Below are 19,484 nucleotides of genomic sequence, written 5' to 3' on the forward strand. Positions count from 1 at the left end.
TTATTGACTGTTGTTACCCACCCAGAGCCCATTTTAGGAAAGGGCGGGCTATAAATTGAAAACAAACAAACAAATAAATAATACCCCATGACTCTTGGGCTTACTTGCCTATCACTGTTTCTCACTTAGACATTTATGGAACAAGCTTATGCCACTTCATATTCTAGTACAGAAAGATGGAGTTCTAAAACCATGGCAGGGCCACCTAGATAGCACTCTTTGCTGGTAGTAATTGCTCATTAGTCACCTCCTTAACAAAAGTAAAACAAAGTTCTGAAAACTTGGCCCTTTCCATGCGCATCAGCTTTTTCTACATTAATTCCTTGCCTGAAATACCTGTGGCATTAGGGTTACCAATCCCCAGGTGGAGGCAGGGGATCCCCGGTTTGGAGGCCCTCCCCCTGCTTCAGAGTCATCAGAAAGTGGGGTGGGGAGGAGAAGGAAGTGTTTGCTGGACACTCCATTATTCCCTATGGAGACTGATTCCCGTAGAGTATAATGGAAAACTGATCCGCATGTATCTGGGGTGGGCTGCTTTTGGATGTAGAGGTACCAAATTTTCAGCATAGCATCTGTTGCCTCTCCCCAAAATATCCTCCAAGTTTCAAAAAGATTGGACCAGGGAGTCCAATTTTATAAGCCCCCAAAGAAGATTCCCTTATCCTTCATTATTTTCAATGGAGGGAAGGTGTGCACTCCCATTAAATGTGAGGGCCAAAACTCCCTTTAGAGTTCAATTATGTTTGTCACAACCTTGTTCCTGACTCTACCCCCAAAGTCTCCTGACTCCACTCCCAATGTCCCCAGATATTTCTTGAATGAGACTTGGCAATCCTATTTGTCTTCTGCCTTGTTTTTTTTTTTTTTTTTTTTTGGGGGGGGGGGTTGCAGTGCACACTGTTCTGCATGATTAAGGCAGCAATACCCAGCTACATGCATGCATGTGAGCATACACACTCCTATATATATATAGGGATCCAGTTGTTAGGACTGCAAGAACAAAGCAGCTCAGATCTCCCTAACAGCCTGATCACGAAAACCGTGAGCAATGCAGGGGCTGCTGAATGCCCAGGACTGCTTTGCTTACCTTATTTATTTTATTACATTTATTTATTTTATTACATTTATGAATTGGCAACTCTAGTTGGGGGAGAGGAATTAAGTCAATCTAAAGGGACAGAAAACAAGGGAGGGTGCCAGCCAGAATATAGACCATCACTGCCCTTGACTGAAAGCCTGGCAGACCATCTCTGCCTTACTGGCCCTGCAGAATTGCATAAGGTCACACAGGGTCATGATGTTGTTTAGCAGAGAATTCCACCAGGTTGGAGTCAAGGATAGCTGGATGTCTCTAGGGTCGAGGATTACCAACAGATTGTTATCTGAGGAGCATAGCCCACTCCTGGGGATGTACCAGTGGAGACTGTCCCACAGATATATTGGTCCAAGACTGCTCAAAGCCTTGAAGGTCAATATCAAAACCTTGAACTTGACTTGGTACTTTACTGGGAGCCTTATTCCTTAAGGCAATGAGTACAATGGTGAAGGAAAATAGATTTTATTAAGTAGTTTAAGTAGTCTATAGTAGACAACCACATCTCCAGAGGAATCAAAACAAGAAAATAATATACTTACATTCCTTCAGCTATTGAGAATCCCTGAGACTGACATGGAAGGACCCCAGGAACTGGCCAACTGTAGTGCACTGTTCCATGGCTTCAGTCTGCAATGAGGTTTCAATTTCAGCACTACTCCCAAGTATATACTATACTAAGGGTCATTAATTTCATAGGTGCTTGTGACTGACTCTAACAGGAGGGATTCTTCTGACTCTCTCAAGGCAAATGATTAGCAGTGGTATATGGGAAGCATCCAATAAAGATGACTGTGCTCTGTTCCCACTACTCCTTTACCAGGTGCATCAGTGTGTATCAATAATATATATCTGTTTCTCAAGCATGACCTCTATCTGTGGATACCTACATCTGTGGATCGGAGTTACACTGACACAAAACAGATTTTCCTAAAAACTTGGGGGACTCCCCAAATCTGCATAAAAAACTGAACTCTTAAAAAATGCATTAGGAGGTTTAAACCCACCCCCCAAAAAAAAAAACCATTATCTGCACATGCACAGACAATTTACTTATCTTTCTTCCATGGGCCTGGTCATGGTTGATACTGGGCCACTCCCCACCCTGCACAGCACCTGGCTTGGCTACAGGGGAGCTGCTTCTGGCCCAGAGTAGCTCCATCCAGACATCACAGCTGTTGTGGCAAGTAGGAAAAGGTAGGGAGGGAAAAGAGAGCTGAAGGAAATATTGACAAGAAGGGGAGTGGGGAAAAAGAAATGGTATTATCAGAGAAGGTAAGGAGAGAGAAGTAGCGAGGAGGTAGGTAGATAAGGAGGAGGAGAGAAAGAGGGGGGAAGAAATAAAGAGGGGTGGAGGTTGAGAGAGAAGGGGAGGGGAGACTGACAGATTTTGCTAGAAATATTTGTGGGGGGGTTATGGTTAAATGCTGTGAGAGCCAGACAACACTTTGATGCCAGTACTCCCTGGGAGTAGCTGAATGGGTGACCTCACCAACGAGAAAATGTGTGCAGCTGGTACCCAGATATCTAGTTCAGCAATGAGCCCCCAACATCCATCTCTTCTTGGCTTAGAAAGAATGAAGCATACCAGGTTTAACTGAGCTGACTCTGGAAATCTGGCTGATACAAGCTATTTTTCTCAACAACAACAAAAACATACACCCGTGGCACCCCCCCCCCACACACACACACACAAATCACTATGCACGTCTAAAAAGGCTTCATTTTCTGACATAGCGGCACTTAATAAATAAAAGCCTCAGCAAGACCTTCAGTAAGAAGTAGGGTTGCCAGTTCCAAGTTGAGAGCAGGGGATCCCCCGGTTTGGAGGCCCTCCCCCTGCTTCAGGGTTATCAGAATATGGGAGAGGGTTCTGAATGTCTGCTGGGCACTCCATTATATCCTATGGAGACTGGTCCCCATAGGGTACAATGGAGAATCAATCTGTATCTGGGGCTTGGGGAGACTAGTTTTTTTGTTTTGTTTTGTTTTAGGTAGAGGCACCAAATATTCAGCATAGCATCTGGTGCCTCTCCTCAAAAACTCTCCATATTTCAAAAAGATTAGACCAAGGGTCCAATTCTTTGAGCCCCAAAAGAAGGTGCCCCCATCCTCCATTATTTCCAATGAAGGGAAGGCATTAAAAGGAGCACGGTTCCTTTATATGTGATGGCCAGAACTTCCTTCAGAGTGCAGTCATGCTTGTCACAACCTTGCTCCTGGCTCCACCCTCAAAGTCTCCTGGTTCCACCCCCAAAGTCCCCAGATATTTCCTGAGTCAGACCTAGCAACCCTAGTATGAAGTACCACCAATCTTTTTGTTCTGAAGTGTTTGCATTTAGGCCTCTGCTGTCATTTTTTCCACATTGGCCCTGTAAACCTCAAAACATAGACCGCAAGACCTTCATACAGGTCTTTCTGCATGGCCATTATTTATTTATGCATTGTAATAGAATTAACAGGTTGTTTGTAACAAGAGATTATCAAGTGTCCATTCTGATATTTTTCCTTATTTATGACTCTTTAATTATTTCCATTGCTTGTACATAATTTTGTCTGCCATCTTTAAAAAAATTGCGAGAGAGAGAGTATACATAAACATTTTAGCCACCTTTTCCCATAACCAGATCAATCACAGAACTGAACTTGGGAAGACTCAACTGTAAGAATAGGGATAAATCATATCAAATTCTGTACGGAGTAATACTCTGTTGAACAAAAATGCCACAGGAAGGGACCTTGGACAGATAGAAGGTACTGTTGCACAAGCGTAGGGAAAGCCCGATCTTGCATAAAAACAAAACATTTTTTTTCTTTTAAAGGGAAGTCTCATGAGAATACACTATTAGATGCCAGTGGCCATTTTGGGGATTGCTAGGCAACCAACCTTGCCAAGAATTCCAAGTCTCAGTGCCAGCACGAGGGAGAGGGATAGAGTCCAGATCAAAGGAAGAAGAGAAGTTAAAACTGGAGGTGGAAAAGAAAAGAGGGAACGCTGATGATGAAGAGGGGAACATAGAACGTTGAGGCTGCCAGGGAGAGAATAGAAAAGGTAGGTGGATGGGTGAGTGGGAGAGAAGAAAAGGGTATTACTCAGTGGAGGCAAAGAGGAAAAACAAAAAGGAGCAAGTGATTGAGAACATGAGCTTCTGCCATATAGGTCCTCACAGTTTCCCCACATGTATGCATGATATCCAGTCCCAGCTAACAAAATGAACTGCCATATTGTACACAAATTGAAAACACCAATTTGTCTCCAAGGACAGTCTCATATAGAGCACATGACAACACTGCAGCCTCAAGGTTGCTATCACATGGATCAACATGGCCACATTTAGCAGGGTCTAAGCCAGCCTCCAAGACTGTCATAACTAATAGTAGGCACTTGTTGCTTCTAATCCACCCTGCTTCTCTGAGTCTGGATACAACCTGCTCCAGAGCCTTGTGAACAAGGATCACTTACATCTCACATGGATTTCAGCCAGTTCTACCTTGGCACAATTACTGTAATTGCAATAAAGCCATTATTTTTGGAAGTCACTTTACTTCACATGAGAAGGACAAATTGCATTATAGACACAGATGGAATCTTTGAGTAACACCACAGTCAATTTTATAAATATAACTGTATGGATGGACTTCCCATCAGTGAACTCAAGTGAAGAGATCTCTCCCAGATCTGCTACCTAAAGAATGCGAACACCAGAGATTAAATCCTGTAAATACAAAACATGTGCTCTACCAGTGAGCTATGGTGAATTCCATCTACCTTAACCTCACAGATGAATCCAACACATTTTGATTACACTGCTATTTTCAAAAATGCAAATGTATCAAATATGAAATATCACATGTTCTTGTTTCTTTTAATCTTTTCAGACTACAGTATGAAACATGTGCCATACATACTAATAAATATCAAAGAATGTTAAATCCAACTAAAATCACAGGGTATATTACTGAACGTTTTGTTAAAATACTGGGCCCTCTGAATGTTAATCATTTCTTTTTAAAGAAACAGGCAAACTGGGAATTTTGTGCAGGAGAATTGTGTTTCACGTAATAAAAGAAAATAGTCATCACCTGAAAATCAGTTAGAAAATAACATAAAACCAAGAGACAGACGTGTAGCACAAGTTACTTCAAGCAGAAACGAAAAGCTTATTGAAAAATATTTTTGATTATTGCATTAATTTCAGAATTTAATGGAGCAGCAATGTCATTCTGCAGAAATAATGGAACATTTACAATGCAATAGCACATCTCATATAGCATTAATGGCCACCTATTCTGACAGAGGATAGGCTAGATTTCCCTGCTTACACAGGAGTTACAGCACTCTCAGAGAATAGCTTCTCTGGACAGAGACAGTCAGCTTATACCATGCTATAAAATGCAGCTTGTTGCACCATATCCTTGGAGAAATGGCAATCCAAAATTCAGTACACCAGCAGAGATTACCACAAATGGTATGGGGGGGGGGCTGTATCAATTTATGCATAAGTGTCTATAAAATTCTTTCCTTCAGTATCTTGCTGCTCACCCATGGAGTATTGCTATGAAACCCTTAAATGTGTAGTATGCTGGGAACCATGATACGTGCATGAAGAAAAGCCACCTGGTTGTGAGGAGGGGATTTAGGTGAGATTGAGTGAAAAAAATGTTTCTTAATGACCGTAGGTATTTACCCTAGTGACCCTTAAAAGTTAAGAAATAGGTCTGTCCAGGCCTCCATCAGGACTTGAAGGGAAGGGGGAGGTTAGTCCTGATGGAGGGGTCATCTAGTCCAACACTTCACAAAATGTACAAAATTAACAGCTGCTTTCCCTCCCCACTCCCCCAGTGACCCTGCTTTTTGTCCAGAGGAAGGGACAAATCTTCAGCATCCCTGGACCAATATAGCCTGGAAAAAAATTCCTTCCTGACCCAAAAGTGGCAATTGGCATTACCATGAAAAATAAGAAAGATCCATAAGAACTTAGTGCTGGCTCATCCCTTCCAGCCTTCCCTCTCACAGTTTGCCTAAATTCATAGTGAGTTATAGAGATGTTGCTTAGAGATGTTGGACAACAGAGAGAAGCAGACATTGTTTTGAATTGGCTGACACACTTCTCTCTCTCTCTCTCTCTCTCTCTCTCTCTCTGAATCTGATGGGGGACAAAGTACCTGAGGCCCTTTAAGAATAGCTAATAATGACTTCAGAAGCACTGGCTGGCCACTGTGTAAGACAGGATGCTGGACTAGATGGACCATTAGTCTGATCCAGCAGACTAATTTATTCATATCATTTCTACAAAACAACTTCATTCTATACTTGACAGCAACAAATATTTTCCAGGTTATGAAAGCAATAATAATGTTTGTGCAAGGCATGGAGGGCATTAAAGCTTGGTCAACAGGCACAACTATATATATATATAGTATTTTAGATCCTCAAATACTTATCTGCCAGGCTGTATTTATTTATCTTGAGTTTTAAAAATCTGATAATCTGGATGCATTGTAAAATTTTACAACAGGCAAAAGGCTGCCTGCACTCTTTATTTCTCAAGTCTTCACTGCCAAGTTTCCCAGTGGCAGGAGAGAGAAGGCACTAGGGGTCCCAACCCTCCCGCCCTGGCGGGGGAAACCAGGGTTTCCAGCCTCTTCCCCCGCTCCCCCAAAAAATGGAAGTGGGGGGGAGGGGGGGAAGGGCGCCAAAAAGCATGGCGAGCCGCCCCATCTAGGAGCCGCTTCTCTGCTTGGGAAGCAAAGAAGAGGCGGCAGCGCAGCGGCATCGCCCGCTCCGTCTCGCCCTCAGCAGCGTTGCCCGCTCAGAGAAGGGAAGGGTGGAGGGAGGCCAGGAGCGCGGCAAGCCTGCAGCAGCCGCCGCAGCACCCCCTCTATGGCCGGCGAGCCCGTCTTCAGCGCCCCCGCCCGCCTACGGGAGCATGCCGGCCAGGGACGGGAGTGTGAGCCCCTCGCGGGCTGCCGGCCGCTGAGCCCTCCCTGGCTGCCCGGGGATCGGAGAGCTGGTCTGGGAGGCGGTCGGGCGTTGCTTTCTGCCAGATGGGCAATGGGGGCTGTGCCTAGCTGCAGGGGGGGTCGGCGGAGCGAAAGCGGGGGGGCGTGCAGTGCCGCGCTCAGGGGTGCAGGGGTGGGTGGCCTGCCGTGGAGGGCAGGGGGCTGCAAGGGCGGGCGGAGATGCCCGCGGTTTGGGGTGCTTAGTTTTCAGCCGCGCAAAGACGCGCCACTTGGCTCTGCGGGGGATGAGGAGGCAAGGAGCAGGGCGGCCCGTGAGCCGGGGAAGGGCTCGCGCTTGGCAGCTGGGGAGCGGGAGGAGGCTCTGGGGCATGTGCAGAGTGCGGTCTCGGACCAAGGGTCTGATTCAGTATAAGGCAGCATCATATGTTCATAAGCAGCTGGCCGCCTCCCGTCACCCCCAGCTGCCGCTGCCGCGCCTCCACCAGCCCAGCCTGCAGCAGCTCGGCCACCACCCACACCATGCCAAGGCCGCCACTTTCGAGGCCCAGGAGAGCGCCTGGTGGAGGGAATGAAGACATTTAAAAAGGTGTGCCGTCCCTTTAGATATAATGGCCAGAACTCCCTTTGGAGTTCAATTATGCTTGTCACACCCTTGTTCCTGGCTCCACCCCAGTGTCTCCTGGCTCCACCCCCAAAGTTTCCTGGCTCCACCCCCAAAGTCCCCAGATATTTCTGGAATTGGACTTGGCAACCCTAGAAGGCACTGATACCTAGCTATCCCTTCTTGGATTTGTTGCTGCCACTGGTTGCCTGTTTTGCTTTTCTAAATAATTTTATTATCATAAATTAAGATAGGGGTACAGAAAAAAAGAAGGAAGGGAGGAATAACAAGTATCATATTTATGTTATTTGTTTATTATAAGGACAAATGGCAGAGTAGGTATTTAAAATACCTAGTATTCAGTAATGTCTGCATACTATGCTTGTTACTAAGACCTAACATTATCATAAGTTAGTATTATTAACATTCATTATTTCATTATATATTTAATACATCTTAGTACTATCATGGTTGTTATAGATCTAAATCCAAGAGTACTTCGAAAAGCATTTCTAACAGTAAAAGAGATAATAAATTAAGTTCATATGTTTGTCAAGGTTAACTTTTATAATCTTAAGTGTGTCATTATTTGATAAAGAATAACATTGTCTCAAAAATACATACATTTATGACATAATATTATTACATTAATAGTTATATTAATGTCTATGCTAATTTTATACTAATAATTGGAATAATAGAAAGCATTTCAGTAGCTAATATAAATCATTAATTTTTCATTTTTACTTATAAGCAGCATGGTAATTTCCCCTTTTTAAAAAATTCTTTGATTCGTCTCCTGTTTATATAATTAGGTAGTTTGCCCATGATGGTTGCCTATTTTGGATTACTAACTTTGGCTTCTCTGCCATCTGCTGATCAGGGAAAGCTCTTTGACTGTATAACTAACATCTTCCATCAGCCTCAAGTGGCCTGGGAAGAGAGACTTTCTGGAGAAGAGCTATGAATCAGTGATAGAGTATCTGCTTTGCATGCAGAAGGTCCCATGTTTAACTCCCAGCATCTTCAGCTAAAAGGATCAGGTGGTAAGAGAAAGGATCAGGTGAAAGACCTCCACCTGAGACACTGGAGAGCTGCTTTGGACTTGGGGCACAATACTGACCTTGATGAACCAGTGGTCTAACTCCGTATAAATTATAAGACACATTTCATGCATCTGCCTCAGTACCACTACTGAAGCAGAACCCTCACACAGTGCCAGAATTCTTTTTCCTTCCAAGATGCATTGTTTCTCTAATTATTCAGATGGAAAAGGGTCACAGTTAATGCCTGTGTAATTTTATGTAGTTTCCATTGCTCTGTTCATTATATACTGTAGCACCGTGCCACTAATTTTGTAATCCAGTTTTTTATTTGTTGGTGTATGCAGTATGCAGTTCTCTTGTGTACTGTATATTTAGTGCGTTACCCTCTAATTTTGTAATCCCCCTTTATTGCATTGTTGACAGTATTACTATGCTTTTCTGATTGCAATAATTTGTATAATCCACCTTGGGTTTCAGTTAGATAGGCAGAGTGTACCTAGGATAGAGAGACTGATGGATCTGATATTTGGTACTTTACTGGGGTTTTGGAGAACTCCTTTGGTATTTTGCTTCAATTGCATTACACAGAATGTATGTCCAGGATTCAAGTTCTAAATGGGCAAGGGAGAAAGGCAGTCAACTAAGAAAAAATTATTAACGATGAAGAGATACAAGAACAAGCTTTCCTCATCTGATCTCCAATCCAGTTAAAGAGATATTGGTGCCACAATCCCCAGAAATGTCCATTAACTCTCATGTTGGTTAATGCTAGAGCCATGAACACTGTTCACTGTTACACAATTTGACCACAGATAAGAGTGTGACTTGGCATATTTTACTGAGACAGGGCGGATGACTAATGTGGACCAAGTTCAACTTAACTTGTGCCAGCTGGATACTATGTCCACCATCAAATCCATCTGGAAGGGCAGGGAAGGTATGCGACTATGATCCTGCAGGTGTCTATCCTCTTTCATAGTTATCAGAATTTTGACTGTTTCTTATCTTAGAATTTGGGGATGGATTATTGTTTCTGATGGTCTGCCATCTGCTCAGCAGATGCCTTGGCTTGGTGTTGGAGTTCCCTTAATTTAGAATGGTGAGAGACGTCAACTTTTCTGCCTTATCAGATTCTGCTCAAGATATCTTAGATGCCATGACACCCTTTGGGCTGCCCTAGGTTGTATTGAGCACTACACATGGCTGGGTAAGGGTCACATACACAATCTGATTTTCTGCTCCAAACTGGGCATAAATTTGTTGGTTTGGTGGTGACAGGAGCATTCTCTTCTCCCTCCTCATTTTACCAATTGAAACTCTGCTCTTCGATATCTATGAAATTTTATAATCAAACCCAAAGTTGAGGCCTTAGGCCAACTGTGACAACTTCATAAAACGGAGAGCCAACACCCATGTTATAGTGGACACAGGTCCAACCTATGGCCACCAATACAATTTTTGAGGAATATATAACTATATAAAAATTGCTGCACAGGCCGCATCCCACAGTTCAGACTGCCAGGTTTCTCATGGCAACCTGTGGGAGGATTCCTCATGGCATGGCATGGGGGCAAAATTGTCTGGTGCCATCACAGCTCACAGCCATTTTTAAATGGCTAAATTTTTATTTAAAATGGCATAGGTACCCACAGGTTGAACCCATGTCCACCATAACATGTAGTCTGGCCCTTACAAAGTCACTTATATTCAAACAGACATTGAACGCAGACACCATAGCAGAGATGTTTGAGGCACCAGCATGTCATTTTGGGTTGGATCATTTTACATTGCTCATCCTAGCTGAAGTGGGCAGGTTGTTTGTGGTCATCATGGCCAGCACTTGAAAGTGAGATCTTCACCCCTCCTGACATATTAGTAACTAAAATAATCAAAGCTTCCTTGGCAGAAGACATCTCTCCCCGCATCTGCCAAAGCAAAGTAGTACTTTGTATCCTGCTAAAGAAATCAACCTTGGATAATGAAGATTTAGTCAATTTTAGGGCCAGTTTAAGAACTTCTATTTGTATGCAAGGTGACTGTTCAAGTATTGGCACAGCAACTCCAGGCCTTCCTAAGTAAAACTTCATTACTTGATCCATTTCAATGTAATTCCATACCTAGTTACAAGGCAGAGATTGGATTTAGAACTCTGGTGAACAATCTGTGGTTGGAAATGAACAGAGAGAATAGCTCTATAAAAACCTCTCTCTATATATATAAAACAACATCTTGCTAGATGGCCTTGAAGATGAAATGGGGTGGCAACAATCTCTGATCTTTGTCTTGAAGTCATGGGCAAGTAAGTAAGGGGAACTAGCTGAAATTAAATCCAGAGAAGTGAGGTATATTGCTAGTTTAAGGATATAAACACCCTTAACACAGTGTCTTTGTATCTCTATCAGTCTCAGTAAAGATTCTTATGGCCTTTGGAAACCCAGGTCATACAGTTGGGGGTGGGAAGGTAGCCTCAATGGCCAACAGAGCCTTTTTATATTTGTCATTTCTGCCAGAATCAATCTCACCATGCTAGGCCATCTGTCAGTAAACTCCAGGCTGATTACTTCACTCTACAACCGGCTGCCCCCAAAGACCACTTAGAAGCTTCAGCACATTCAGAACGTGGCTGCCCATAATCCTTCTGAGGTACGGTACGTAGCATGCATGCAAAAAGTATTGTAGCAGATGGACTGACTACTAGTCTGCTTCCAGCTTTGAGATGGTGCTGTTGGTCTTTAAAGCCTTTCAGGCCTGGCACCCACAAACCTGAACCTCTGCTCCTTAGTATAGGAGCCCATTCGTTTACTGAGATCCCATTACATCTGACCCAGGATTTCTTTCCAACTGCTACAGTAAATCAGTAAGGACAAGGTTTAGGATATCATCTGTGGCTGCACCCACCTTCTGGAATCCCTTCATTGCAAAGTAAAAGCATCCTTTTAAAATAAACTTTTAACATTTAAAGTGGGTAGTGAAAATGTTTTATGATAGAGTACTGTATTTTTATTATTCTTGTTTTTAATTATATATTTATTTAAGTAATAGTTTGTTATTTTTATTGAAATGTAAGATTTATTTACCACGGTCAGATGTCCTGAACAAAGGAAGGGTGGGATATTAAAGTCTTAATAAATAAAAGTTTTAAAAGTATATATTTCCTCAACATGGGGCAATGAGTGTTTTACTGTCTATGCCAAAGGGAGCAGGACTGGCGATAAATGATTAGACATCTACATTACTGCAAGAGAACGCTACAGCTTTTAATCTTATAAATTAGGCAGCAACCTTCACATTTCCCAAAGAAATATTCCAAAATTGCCATCCATTATTTTTCAACCCACACAATAAGCTAAAGCTGAGGATAATTGTTATTCACACTTTAAGAACAAGGCTTTCAAATTTAAAGCTCTGGAATAATGTGTCCTAAAGCATGAAGTACTATGCCTAAAGCCCTAATTTGCCTATAAATGCTTTACTGTATTTGCCCCCTTCCCAATCGTTTTGCATATATGGTCTTAGTATTTATGTATTGTTTTTATTTCCCACCCTTCCCAAATGGGGTCAGGGCAAGTAACATCAAAATATCTAACACTAAAAACCAGTCAAGATATAGTTATTAAGTCAGATAAAACAATTAACAAGATGGTGAAGTAAATATCAGTCTTTAAAATCCCCCAGTGAACTTTACAGATGATAACCGGAATCACTCCAGCTTATATCATATCAAGACTCCATATGGGCAGATGGTCAAGGTCTGCGCAGGGAGGGCCAAATGGTTGGACATCCAGCACCTGATCCAAAAGCCTGGCAGAACAGCTCTGTTTTGCAAGCCCTGTGGAACTGCAATAAGTTCCATAAGGCCTAGATCTTAGATGGGAGCATATTCCACCAGGTAGGGGCTAGGACAGAGAAAGTCCTGGCCCTGACTGAGACTAAGTGGACATCCTTTGGGCCAGGGACAACCAGTAGGTGTCGATCAGCAGAGCGCAAGTCTCTCAGGGGATATACGGGGAGAGACAGTCCCTAAAATATGCTGGTCCCAGGCTGAACTGGGTAATAACGTATATGAACTTCAGCAGTTCCTATTATACCAGCAATTTTCTCAACCACTGTATTGTTAGGAATTGATGTTGACTGTATCTATAGTAATCTGGTTTCACACAAGACATTTGTTGAAGGACATGTGGGCATATGTTTTTTCTGTCCATGCAAGCAGAACTAAAGATTGCAAGAATTAGACCTTAGTGGCCTGACCACATTAATATCGAAGGGTACATTTCATTTACCCCTGAGAGGGGATAAACCTGTAGGATGGATAATATCCTTTTTCAGTGACTGCCAACATGGTACCCACCTGCTTCTTTGTCAAAGCATCTCTTTCTGAAGAGCAATTTCTGGCTTTCCTCAGCCTCACCGGAGCAGAAGATGCTTCAAAAGAGCTCAGGAAGCATTACCTTTGTATCCATAAGAAGTACCAATTTAGAAATAATTGCCTCCATCATAGGAAGGCACTAGATTTAGAATCTTTGTGAGTGTTCCCCAGCCCCCTCCCCATCATGGCAGCAATTCTGTATTTATCTGTGCCCTGCGCACTCCCCTCATGAAAACCGTTTTATAATGATGCCCAGAAAACATTTTCAGCTCTCCAAAACCTTCAACAAGGTCACAAATTCCCAAATTAATCTTTAGTTTCCTATATATCAATAACAGCACTACGTAGAGAATGGTACTAACAGTGGCAGTAATCTTTCCTTAGACAGAGGATATCCCATACCATTCATTCACTTCATATGTGTTGTAACTATCCCCTGACTCTAAAGTTTCTAAACCATGTTCCAGAATAAAGACCTAGATCACACTAAACTCCAAGGCAGCAGAGAACAATAGTGTGTCAAGAGAGTACTTTCTCTCTCAGGAAGTTACTCTCTATTTAAGAGAGCCAATGTGGTGCAGTGGTTAAGAGCCATGGACTCCAACCTAGAGAACCACCTTCAATTCTGCACTCTTCCACATTAAGCCAGCTGGGTAACCTTGGGCCAGTCACAGCTCTTTCAAAGCTCATTCAGCCCCCAAAATAAGTCTAGCTTACCAAAAAAGAACTTAAGGCTGCCAGACAATCTTTGGATCTCCTGACTATAGTATACAATATCATACAATAACTCTGTTTAGGGGCACTGCAAGTAAGAATGTGTATGACTGGACTAACATTTGTGTTATATTGAAACTATGTCAGTTTTTCTGTACAAATGAAAATCAACAATGATTATCAACACAAACCTAGCATTTAATCGAACATAAAACTTAAGGACACACAATGCTTTGGTTTGATATTCATGCCAAAAGCAAGCCCTCGCTCACTTTCCTGAGCTACTCTAATATTCTTAGCAAACAAATGAGATAAAACATTCTACATTTATTATAAAAATTGTAGACGCTTACAAAAGATAACAGGATATATATTGATCCCATTAACAATATCCAGTCAACTCTCATTCACTTGGAAGTAAAATAGGTAGGAGTAAACCTGTTTGCAGGAACTATTAGCAAGGAGCATAAAGACTACCTCACTTTTTCAGAAGCAACAACGTGATATTTGAAAGGCTGACAAGCCAACCAGGCAATTAACTTCAAACAACAATAATTAAGAGTGATAAAAGGAGTAATTACTATTATCATGAATGCCTAGTCAAATCATGCATTGCATTTTATACATGTGCAACTAGCAGTTCCACAAAGAATTGTAGCCACTGTTAATGAGACACCAAATATTTCTTGTTCAGTGCCATATGATGAGTCCCAGCACATGAAAATAAAGTTACTTTTGATGCAGAAGAAACAACCAAAATGTAGCTGATTTCATGGATTTGGACACAAATATGTTTTTAATAACCATCAAGAGGCTGCATTGTTTGTTGACTTTAATGTATTCATAAATGATTTTAATGTATTCATAAAGAGGCACTTCTGCTTGGCCCCATTAACCACCAAGATAAGACTCATTTAGTTGAACTACATTCATTTTAAAGTGATCACAGCAATATGGGCATTTTACTGAGAAATTAAGATTGCCAACACTTTAATTAACAGCAACTTTTTATTGTATTACACTCCTAACAACTGATCAAAGAAATAATACAATGGACCAGCAAGCTAGATATGGAGTGACATCAGGTATCTGCAATTAACAGATTCTTTCCTCAGATCTTACATAGTCATCACATCATGCCTTGTAAAACTTATCTTAAGCATCTCTGACATGGCACAATTGTGAATGCCATTCACTGAACTAAAACATTCTACATTCTTGTACTGTACAGACTCATCTACTTGGGAAGAGACTTCCTATATCCATGCAGAAGAAGGATGGTCTTCTAGTTGGTATTCATGCACTTTACACTCCTGCAACATTACCATTTCTCAGTTCCAAAATAGATGCCCAACAATACTATAGGCATCAATCTCTCAGCACAAAAAAATAAAGAATTTCCAAAACTTACATCAGTCTAATGATGTAGAAGATGGCCACAATCCAGTGTATAGTTATTTGCACTTAATTCCCACTGAAATAAGCCACTTTAAGCACATTTGCGTAAATTATGATGGGTCTCACACCCACCCTCCCCATCAAAAATCCTAACCCACCACTTCATGGTAAAGAATTGTTGTCAATTACTTTTGAAGGTGAGATTCAACTTGACTTCAAAGAGAACCCTCCTGTTTTAAAAGCCAGATGTACACAAGCGAACTGTAGAATATCATTTACCATGCATCTCTAGTTCCACCCACAACTCCCTGCCACATTGGGAAAAAATATCTTATTTTAAGCAGCTCAAATCCAGGGAAAGGTTTCTGAGGGTGGAAGGATGCCAGGAGCTATTCATGAACTATATTTAAAGTCTATCTGCTGGGGTTTTTTTTTTAAACTTTGGTAAAGATGCACCAAAGCATCTTGGCAAAGCATGCCAACAGTACAAGATACACATCACACGGATATTTCTGCGGTATGCCTTCCCATCCCTACCGGTAAGAAAAGTATGAGTAGGCAGCGAATGGGAAAGCAAAAGCGACCAGAGAGAAAGAAAAGGGTTAAAGTGCCCTTCCCACTCACACCGGGAGTCCTCCGGCGGCAGCTTTTGGTTTTAAAAAGGAAAGGCGAGGGGAAGACAGATGCAACTGCGTACCAGGTCTAGTTCAGCCGCGAGGTAAAGCAAGGGGGAGGACAGTTTCCAAAGCGCTAACTTTTCTTAACACTTCGCTGCTCCCCGCTCGTTGTGAAAGGAACGAAAAAGAAATGCACATTTACTTTTTTTCTGCCGCCTGCATCTCAGCAGAAGGCTCCCTTCGGCTCCAGGCAACCCCTTCTCTTGAACACACAGAGACCTTTCTTTGACCCGCCAAAAGCCAAACAAACAAACCCCAGAGCGGGACAACTTCTCCCCTCGCGGCTCGCCCGGCTGCCCTCTTCGCGCAACTCTGAGGCTTTCCTCAAGTTCCACGCGAACAAGACAAGTTCTCGGAGGGGGAAAAAAAGCCCACCCAGCCAGGGGATGAGGGCAACAAGATTGGCTGCCCGAACGAGCACGAGGAGGCACCAGCGCTCTGGTGGGGTTTAAGCGGCAGGAGCGGCGCTGGCGCGGGGGGGGGGGGGAGCGGCGTGCAGCAGCTGGGACGCTGAAGGGATTAGCAAGAGAATGGGGGGTACTTGCCCAAGTGGGGACGAGGAGGCTGTCCGGGCGCTCGAGCTGGGCTGAAGGAGACGGCTTCCCCGCCACGTTCATTTCCTCCCATGCAGCTAGATTAGTCCTTTCTGAATGGCGAACTCAGCAAGCCTCGTACCAGGCATTTAATCCCCCCGACAACACACGCAGGGACCCCTGAGCAGCTCTGCAGGCGGCGGCAGTGGCTCAGAGCAAGCCGCGGCAAAAAAAAAGAGAACAAGCCAGGAGGAGGAGGAGAAAAAGGCGGGCGCTTGCTAGAGAGCTCTCTCCGCGCCCTCGCTCCGACTCGGCTGCCTCAAGACGAGGGGCAACGACGGCTCTGAGCTGCCTTGCCTTCCCCTTAATTGAAGAAGGGCAGGTGGGGGGAGGGAGCAATTGGGGGCCCTGACTCGGGCTCAGAGTCGCCTTTGCCGGCAGGCATTGCAAGCGCGCTGTCAACGTCTGTCCACACAGGGCAGCTGCGAGGAAAGCGAGGGACTGCGGACCTCCCTATTGAACTTCGGCGCGGCAGCTCCCTTCCCAGCCGGAGACTGGCAACCAGTGCTCTCGCCCTGTGGGAAGCAAAAATGTATCTTTGAAGGAAGCTGACCCAAGCAAGAGGGTCTACTCAGAAGTCATTCCCACTTTCTTCAATGGGGATGGCTCTCAGCAATGTGTTCTTAGGCTCCCAGCCAGAATCTCTCAGAGCTGAGACATCCCCCTCCTCCTCCTCCTCCCAGCCCATATGAAACACCATATACAAAATATTCAGAGGAAGACTTAAAAGAGTCCCCCTACCAATGTTCTGGAGCTGACAGGGGTGCAAACTCCCTAAAACGTCAACTGCCATTATGTTGAGGGTCTTTTATGCAAAAGATTGCATCCCATGCTCCAAGGTATTAAGGACAGGTGGACTTGCATTCTAGCTATGTCTGAAAAAGTGAGCAGCCAGTGACTCTCGGAAGCTCATACCTGCCGCAAATTTTGTGTCTTTAAGGTGCTGCTAGTCTCTTGCTCTTTCCTATCCCTGAACTGTATTTTGATTTAAAATAGGCTCAAGAGAAAGAAGTTGTGAAGATTAAGGGGGGGGGGGGGGGAGAAGGGTACTTGTTTCATGAACACCAGGAGTTTGTTGAAAACTTTCATTTGGATTAGTAATCCAAATGACCCGAAGGTGAATTAAATTCATGTGTTACCATCATTATTGACCGCAAAGAAGTATGCGCTGCAGATCAAACACCATAGATAGAACTCTCATCTTAAATATACTTTTTTTTTTCCAATGGAAGGAATTCTCAGCTTCAGCTTAGTATTCATGCAAGTGTGAATCAATTTTGACATGGGTATTAATTCAAAATCAACAGTGCAGATTAATCCCCATTCCACCTGCAAAGCAAGGAAAGAAAGCCACTATTTTATCATTGCCAAGTGCCACAAAGTGATCAAGGTGTGTTAAGAGGTAATTAATCTATTAGATCATCTTAGCCAAAGATGAGTCCCAGTAGCTATTCCAAAGGAAAGACATCAGCTCTCACAAATGAAAGAAGTAGTGATAAGAATGGGGTACTTTCTGTTGCTGCTGAAGGATCACAGTATGCACACATTCATATCTGGCACAAGGGGCAAATCATCAGTCCAGAGGTTGTGGCTTTCTGGCAGAACCTCTTTTTATATTCTACTCACTGTTTAAGCACCTTATGTTCTATGTACACCAGCATTTTAATTTAAAAGAAAATCAGATACAAGAGGTTTCAATGAGTGGAAGAAATAAAGCAGAGAATTTGCTTAATCTTGCTGCTTTTCCTGCTCAAAATCACACACCCCACCAAGTTTTACATGGGGAAAGAACACAGGTGTAGTGGACTTTTCACCATGGGTGAGGAAATTTGAGTTAGACAGAGAACTATGTGGAAATGGTTAAACACCTTCCCTTGCCCCTTCTAAAGCAGAGGTTCATTCTTCCAGGATGAAGGAAGGTTATGCGCAACTCTGCACAAGTTGTAGCTCGAATCAGCAAAAGGGAGCAGATTCCTTTCTCACTAAGGCAACAATATAAACTTCAGTATTTATTTTGGAGTAGGCCCCACTGAAGCAAGTGGGAGTTACTAATACACCTCTTCCTGCATTGGCTGCATGGGCAGAGGGGCTTCTTTTCCCTGCTGCTGCCACCACTACTGCTGAGGAAAGGAGGCAGGCTGGTGGCAAGAGAGGAGTCACAGCAGGCAGCAGCCACCTGACCCTTCCTATCAGGGGCAGTGGGGCAGCATGGCGCAGCAGTGGGTGCTAGGGTATGTGTGGGGGGGGGAGGAGGCGGGTGGGATGTCAGGGGTGGGGAGAACCTTGCCTGAGGCAACAGACACGGCAGGGCACCCTAGCACCGGCACCGTGCATTAGTGTTTGCCAACCATGCATTATATTATGTAATGTTTATTAGGGAGCAACACAATGAATTCAATAGGACTGTGTTCATATGTATGTGTTACTTTCAATGAAGATAGATTCAGGAGGGGTTGGTCTGGTATAAGCTTTCATGTGCAAGCACACTTTGTCAGTGCTTGCACATGAAAACTTGCACCATGAATAAAACTTTGCTGGTCTTAAAGCTGCCAGTGGACTCAAACTTTGTGTGTGGGTTTTAAATGCCATCAACTCACATTTGATTTATGGCAACCTTGTGAATTAATGACCTCCAAAACTATCATTAAACATCTTCGCTCAGATCTTCCAAATTGATGTCCATGGTTTTCTTTCTCTCTTTCTTGCGAAGAGCCAGTTTGGTGTAGTGGTTAAGTGTGCGGACTCTTATCTGGGAGAACTGGGTTTGATTCCCCACTCCTCCACTTGCACCTGCTGGAATGGCCTTGGGTCAGCCATAGCTCTGGCAGAGGTTGTCCTTGAAAGGGCAGCTGCTGTGAGAGCCCTCTCAGCCCCACCCACCTCACAGGGTGTCTGTTGTGGGGGAGGAAGGTAAAGGAGATTGTGAGCTGCTCTGAGACTCTTTGGAGTGGAGGGTGGGATATAAATCCAATATCATCTTCTTCTTCTTCTTCTTCTTCTTCTTCTTCTTCTTCTTCTTCTTCTTCTTC

General features: G+C 43.4%; 1 protein-coding gene across 2 annotated transcripts in view; it reads right to left on the reverse strand.

Moving 5' to 3' along the window:
• SNTG2 (syntrophin gamma 2) overlaps positions 1 to 16,616 on the reverse strand; it is a 442,273-nt gene extending 425,657 nt beyond the window's left edge. For both annotated transcript variants that reach the window (XM_060234602.1, XM_060234592.1), the window contains exon 1: positions 16,408 to 16,616. In XM_060234602.1, the coding sequence (XP_060090585.1) occupies positions 16,408 to 16,479 (72 nt within the window). In that variant the 5' untranslated portion in view covers positions 16,480 to 16,616. The remainder of the gene's footprint in view (positions 1 to 16,407) is intronic.
• Positions 16,617 to 19,484: the final 2,868 nt, after the last annotated feature.

Source organism: Heteronotia binoei, chromosome 1 (genome assembly GCF_032191835.1).
Source record: "Heteronotia binoei isolate CCM8104 ecotype False Entrance Well chromosome 1, APGP_CSIRO_Hbin_v1, whole genome shotgun sequence".
In the NCBI taxonomy this organism is placed as follows: domain Eukaryota; kingdom Metazoa; phylum Chordata; class Lepidosauria; order Squamata; family Gekkonidae; genus Heteronotia; species Heteronotia binoei.